This window comes from Ictalurus punctatus, chromosome 11 (assembly GCF_001660625.3).
Source record: "Ictalurus punctatus breed USDA103 chromosome 11, Coco_2.0, whole genome shotgun sequence".
Lineage (NCBI taxonomy): Eukaryota > Metazoa > Chordata > Actinopteri > Siluriformes > Ictaluridae > Ictalurus > Ictalurus punctatus.
This window is the reverse complement of record NC_030426.2, coordinates 11,168,908-11,176,198: the sequence shown is the minus strand read 5'-3', so window position 1 is coordinate 11,176,198 and position 7,291 is coordinate 11,168,908. Positions and strand designations below refer to the sequence as shown.

Here is a 7,291-nt window from a genome sequence, read left to right as displayed (position 1 = left end):
AATTTTAATAACAATATTAATAACAGTTTTTCGACGGTTCCACGTCGGCCCCCGTTCACATCTCTGGTGACCCCGACGATGGAGAACCTGTGCAGTAAGGGTTGTTGCATGGCAGATGATGTAGTGTGAGAAAAGTGGCAGTATTGAGATGGTAAAGATATGCACCCACTAATTTCCAAGCTCATAACGATGTATTGTAATTGATTGTTGCAGAGTCCATTCAAGATGATAACCCCCCCCCCCCATGCATATTTGATAATCATAATTAACCATAATCCTGTGATTTAAAAAAAAAAAGAAAAATGGATCAAGTGTTTCTAATTAATGCAGGTGTTAGAATTGTAGACACAATTGTAGAATTGTAAACACACTTTCTCACACAATCTTGCGAACAGGAGCAACATGCAAGATAACAGTGAGCATATATATATATATATATATATGCATATGTGTGTGTGTGTGTATGTATATGTATATATATATATATATATATATATATATATATATATATATATATATATATATATATATATATATAAATAATTTTATTTTATTTTTTTATTTATTTGCACACACACACACACCCCCTCAGATGAGCACAGAGAAATGATGTACTTTGTATTTATATGTAATGGTATGTAAAGTTGTGGTCGCATGTGTGCGTTTAGAGAAACCATGATAGAAATTTTGCCAGCTCTGTCTATATTTGTATGCACATGTTGTTCTGATTATGTCCACTCTCACTCTTAAAGCTGAAGACGTCATTAACCACATTAACATCATTTACTTTTTAAATTATGGGTCACTCTTTCCGCGCCAACGTGTCGTCCCCAGGCTCATTTGAATCAGCTGTGCTTAAGTTAGAACTAAACCTCGTTGTGTCATGAGTGATTAAGTTGCGGATTGCGCGCATCTGAACACTGCAGTGATGCACCATCAACGTAATCTCATGGAAATTAATGTGCGGAGGCCTGGGTGAAAACCCTTCACATGATCAGATATACACATTTGCTACGTTATATTTATGGACACTACAGCATTTCCTACACTGAAATGAGTGTTTTATTTGTATATCTGTCAATACTAACTATTAATTACATTTGAAATGAAATAACATAGCAAATTGCATCTAAGGATTTTATTCCAGTTCCACTGAAAGATGCTAGCACTCTGATGTAAAAACAACTGATGTAATGAAGAACTATACCAAATAGAATACTGACTTTTCAGTCCTACCCAAACAGGTACTGTTTTCCGTTTATGAATAATACCCATTGTTTATTTATATATATATATATATATATATATATATATATATATATATATATACACACACACACACACACATGTATATGTATGTATATATATATATATATATATATATATATATATATATATATATATATATATATATATATATATATATATATATATACATACATATATATATATATATATATATATATATATATTTATATATTTATATATATATTTATATATTTATATATATATTTATATATATGTGTATATATATATAAATATATATTTATATATATGTGTATATATATATAAATATATATTTATATGTATATATAATATATATATATATATGTGTATATATAATATATATATATATGTGTGTGTGTGTGTGTGTGTGTGTGTGTATGTGTGTATTTTTATGGATAGATAGTTAGATATAGATATCACATTTCTATGTAAAGCGTAATCCACGGCTAGGTGTGTGGAGGCAAAGAAGCACCTGACGTGAAGCGGAGGGTTGGTTTCCTCCGTGGATTATCCGTTTATACCATGGTCACTTGCCAGTACTGAGAAGTTAAAGCTGTCTTTGATGTTTGCAAAGTTTGACTGAAAGGATAAAAATAATTGTTTGTTTTTGTTAGTTATTTTATATGAGTCGTTAGATCTAGAATTCTGCCTGCTGTAAATCATACACAGAGATAAAGTAGTGTGATAAGATTACATTTATTTGAATGAATTAGAACAAATAGTTATTAGAGAGAGAGAGATTATGTGTGTGAATTACCTCCGTCGTTGCAGCATCTCTACTAATAACGAAGCTGTGAGTTTAACTACTGTATGCAGCTGTAACTGTTACTATGGTTACAGTTTTTTATAGGCAGCACAATAATTTAGAACAGTGATTAAACTGACTGGAAATACCTGTGCATTATACAGGTTTTAAAGCATACCTTCCAGCCAATCAGAATCGAGTATTCAGACAGACCATGGTATAAATATATACATAATCATCATAAATAGCAGACACCATAAACTTTGCATTTTTTGAGTCCTTAATAATTCTGTTGGCATCTCTATATTTTCTCAACTCAGAATTGTTAGTACATTTTGATGTTAAAGGGAGCAAAAGGTTCCAAACTGCTCGTGAGGAAATGTTGGCCGCAAGGTTTTTTTTTTTTTTTTTTAAACAAACCAGTTCCTTATTTTCATGGGAAAGAAGAGACCACAGCCCAAAATTTGTTCTCGATTAGCTCATTCTTTTGAGGGTTAAAGTTGACCTAGATAAACTCAGCCCAAAGCAAATTTCCCCTTCAAGTGAAGTGGCTTTTTTTCTTTTCTTTTCACCAGGTGAGTTTTATTACTATTTGGCCTGATTGCTGCAGGAGTGTGCACTTTTACATTCCAAATTAAGGAACAGCTTAAGAACAGCTGGTACAACCCGACTCAGGGGAGTGTTAACTGCCTTAGCAGTGTACTCCACCACGCTGCGGTATACATCTCTATAACCTACGGGACACGTGAATTAGCATATGCACATGGAGAGCCAATTAGTTAGGACCAAGCCTAGTGAACTGCTTTCTGTGAAACATGACATTAATGGGAGGTCATGCCTAGCCCTAGTGAAATATTGCTGTGTGTGTGTGTGTGTATATATATCTAAAAAACACATTAAGGGTTGAGTGCGCTGTATATTTGTATGTGCAAAGCATACTCATGGAATTTCTTTGTTTCAAAGTGTATGTGTATGTATGTGATCTCTGCAGGAAGGCTAGTGCACTGAGCAAAGTGTATTTTTAGTTCTTTATGCAGGTCTTTCAAAATGACTAATTATCTGAGTGTGACCCTTGCAGAGAGCATTCCACTCCCCTCTCCCCCCCTCGCTCCCGCTCTCTCTCCCCGCACTCCCTCGTCCCTTCTCCCGGCACTCCATTCCTCCTCATCACTCCCTCCCTACTCTGTTTCCCCATGATCTATGTTTCTCCAAGAGAGAGGAAGTATGGGACGACTCGAGAGTGCCCTCTTCTTCTCTCCGAGCTTCATTAATCCTTATCCTCCTTATTTATTTGCCTTTTCATGCTGTCACTGTGTGTGTGTGTGTGTGTGTGTGTGTATGCGCATGTGTACCTTCCAGACTCATTTACCTCAGACACTCTATGTCTGGAGGCACTAGAAACAGATAACATGAGCTAGAAGTCTAGTGTTTCCTTTGTTTATCTCACTGCTCTTACACATGCTGCTTATTAGCACAAAATTGATAGTCCCGTATGTTACTTTGTGTTTTGAAGAATGTTTGGTCATACATAGCCACTATCTGAACAATTAAGGCTCATTTCCATTAGCATTTTGTTATTTCTCAGACATTATATCACGACGTGACTTCTGCCGAGACAGAATATCATGGAATTTCCGAGCGATACCATGTGAGGGTTAAATATCTTCTTGCTTTTAGGGCTCAGCAGTGCCTCTCTGACAGTCCTGGGAGTTGAACTCAGAACCTTATGCTCAGTAGTGCAGAACCTTGACAGACCCAAGAGGATTAGGAATGCTTTTAGATTCTTGGTGGTGCATTTATTTATTTATTTATTTATTTATTTATTTATTTATTTATTTATTTAACTTTGGCCTCAGTTAGCTGAATGATTTTATAAATTGCTTTTGATAAGAGCGCCTACTAAATTATAAAATGTAAATGGGACTCGTGACTAATGGTGCGTTCAGGAGAAACTCGTGGATTTGTGCTTCCGACACGGCAAGCCGAACACGCTACATGCTCATACCGTTCAAGTGGTTGATGTTTGGGTGGGGGGGATGAGGCGTAGGCTACCGTGGAAATATTGACTCCAAGCACAGACTAGCTCTCCTCTGACTAAGACGAGCTTCTACATAGCCGTTCAAGCCGACGTGAAGTAGTGACTGTAGAAACAAGACGGAAACATTTCAGATGTATTTGTAAATCATTGGAAAGATCATAGTATGACTACAATTACACTGTAATTACATTTAGCCTGGCTCACCAGTAGAATTATTATTAAGATTATTTGTGAATACTATAACAATGAGCTCTTCGTATGGATTATTTGTAAGCGTGGTAAATATCATCATGCGTTGTGTAGAATGTATTGTGCAGAATGTAGCTTGCTCATCCTCAAGCACTCTCGAATTCCATGCTCGTGATGGTGGTGGTGTTTTTGTTTTTTCCTCAGACTGATTGGTTTGTTTGTAATAACACTGAATAAAGCATGATGTTGGGAACACCTCTAACTAGGTGTGAGAGTAGCAAGACTTACATTTTAATAAGTCGGAGAAAGGAAGTGAGCGGGGAGTGAAACATGGGAAGGAGGGCTGTGAGAACAAGAAACGGATGTAGCGTGACCGCCGAGGGACAGGGCAAATAATCCCCATTACCACGTTCCCTACATACCGCACACGTGCGTGGGAGCTTCTTGATGCTCAGGAACACGTCCTGAATGCCACAATGAATTTGGTATTTGGTTTTTGCCTCTGAGGTTTCGACAGCAGTGTAGATATACTACGTTCTGTTTATTATGTGACGTTAACGCAATGTGCTTTTTATTTTGCAGTATAGTTACGAGGGAAATGACATCAGCGACCTGCCAGTGGATCTCTCGGTGGTTTGGAACGGGAACTTCGTCATCGACAACCCCTACAATATAAAAGGTACGTTCGCGAGCCTCCTGCAGCGTAGCAGCTGGCCGAAAGAAAGCTCGGCACGCAGTGTTGGGTGTGTGCTTGGTGTAACTCCTGCTGCTTTTTGCCGTGTGTATGCACAGCTCACCTGTATAAGTGCTACGCTCTGAGGGAGAGCTGTGGCATGTGCTTGAAGGCAGACCCACGCTTCGAATGTGGCTGGTGCGTGCAAGACAAGAAGTGCTCGCTTAGGCAGGAGTGCGCGTCACCCGAACACACGTGGATGCACGCGTCAACCGGCAATAGCCGCTGCACACACCCCCGCATCACCAAGGTGAGCACTGGACACTCGAATTCAAATCATAATTCATATACTTAAGTCTTAAGTATTCTACAGGGCCTCCCAAAAGTCTCCATGCATAGGGGAATTAAACACCTTTTTTTTTTTTTTTTTTATAAAGCAAAATGTAACTTTAATTATAAAACATCCTCTGCACGATTGCCTTCTCTTTGTGAACACACACAGAGTCGTGTCTCCTAAGCGTGAACAATTTTGGAAGATGTTCCGCTAAGGGGTGTCAATTGTAATCTATGTATGGAGACTTTTGAGACACTGAGTATACACTGTACTGTATAAACAAATTATACTAAGCAAATATATTTGCATTATGAAAAACAAAGCCAACTTGTTTTCGTAATCATCTTACTATCAGCTATAGCGTCTGTGCTGAAGCTACCACCAACTGCGAAAGAAAGAGCACTGTTCTCTGTTTCTGCTTTATTCGCTTTTCTTCTGGCTGAGCTCAGGTGGGCGGGACTATATTTGGTAGATGTGATGTCAGACCTACCAAAATACCAATCAGAATTAGCCATCTGCTTACATCATCTCCTCTTTTGCCCCATCCTGACTTCCTAATACTGACTTATTTCCTTCTTTCTCTTAGCCTCTTTGTGCCTCAGTGTAAACAAAACTGCATCTAGTTAGAATTTTTAGCAGTTTAGATCCATTATATATACACACACACACACTACATGTATATAAGCCTTTTATGCCTTCTTATAAATGAATAATAATTTAAATTAATTCGGAAAGAAATGCAAATACAAACTTTATTCTCTCCATTTCAGCAAGTTGTTTCACAGTAACTAGAAACAGAAAACACATTACTCTAATTAACATTAATACATGAACTAAATTCTGATGATTAAAGTAAGATTATTAACTTACTGAATGTTATTAATTCATATTAACACTGACTGCATTGTAAAAAGCCTCCTGTTAGTCTCACATTCCCTCTCCACAAACAAAAGCATTTCTACTTCATCACTGACATCAAACTGTCATATCTAATATACACTTTTTATATATTAACATTAACTGGATATGAAATATTCTACTCTACAAATATGTTTTTCTGTCCTATATATATATATATATATATACTGCCAACTCATCTTTATTTAAATCTTTCAGCAGTGTACTGGCACTTTAATTCAGTGCGAACAGCTCGGGGGTGGGGGTGGGGGGGTGAATTAGATTCGACGGCGAAACTCCCGCTTCATTCCTGCTCACTTCCGGTGTAAAATTTTATCAGTACAGAGATTAGTGATTACAAACTGCAGTTTTGTCATCATTCCACACAAGAGACATCTTTACACACAGCATGAAATCGGTGTTTTCCCGCCCACTTTTGATTGACAGGATATAATCAGCCCTGCTCATTGGATGTTTTTAAACTATCGGCCGATGGCCCATAGCGGGGAAAAATAACCTTTACTGGCCGATACTTTGGTGCATCTCTAATCTGGTGCATCTATCCATCTATCTCTCTCTCTCTCTCTCGCTCTATATATATATCTATATATATATATATATAGATATAGATATAGATATATATAGATATAGATATATATATATATATATAAACATAAAGTGCACTATATGCTTAATAAACTGTATTTGTGATTCTGAGCTGTGACTGAATGCGCATTGTGATGACGTCGCAAATCTACGGTACATTTCTGTGATCGCAAAATCCGGGAGGGACTGATATGCTTAACTCGATAATTGGCTCGTTAATCTATTATAACCTGGCAACCTAATCGGTGTCCAAGCAACCGAAACATAGTACTGGGCAGCACACTGGCGCTTGTACCTGCCCGGTGGTTTAGCAGATGAAATCTAGCGAAGTTTGCTCACACACACATTCAACAGCCAGTGTAGAACTGTGTGAACCTAAGGTTGGATGACATATGTAAATATGAGCGGAAAGAAACATGACAAGTGTTTCATTTAATAAAATATGGTAAGCATGAACGTGAGAAATCGGATGTAAAGACGGATCTAAATGTGTCGTGTGTGCGTGCGCGTGTGTGTGCGCGC

General features: G+C 37.4%; 1 protein-coding gene across 2 annotated transcripts in view; it reads left to right on the top strand.

The window, feature by feature from the left end:
- Nucleotides 1–7,291, top strand: part of plxna1b (plexin A1b) — a 225,193-nt gene that overhangs the window by 179,077 nt on the left and 38,825 nt on the right. For both annotated transcript variants that reach the window (XM_017479802.3, XM_053683765.1), the window contains exons 11-12: nucleotides 4,842–4,938; nucleotides 5,052–5,242. In XM_017479802.3, the coding sequence (XP_017335291.1) occupies nucleotides 4,842–4,938; nucleotides 5,052–5,242 (288 nt within the window). The remainder of the gene's footprint in view (nucleotides 1–4,841; nucleotides 4,939–5,051; nucleotides 5,243–7,291) is intronic.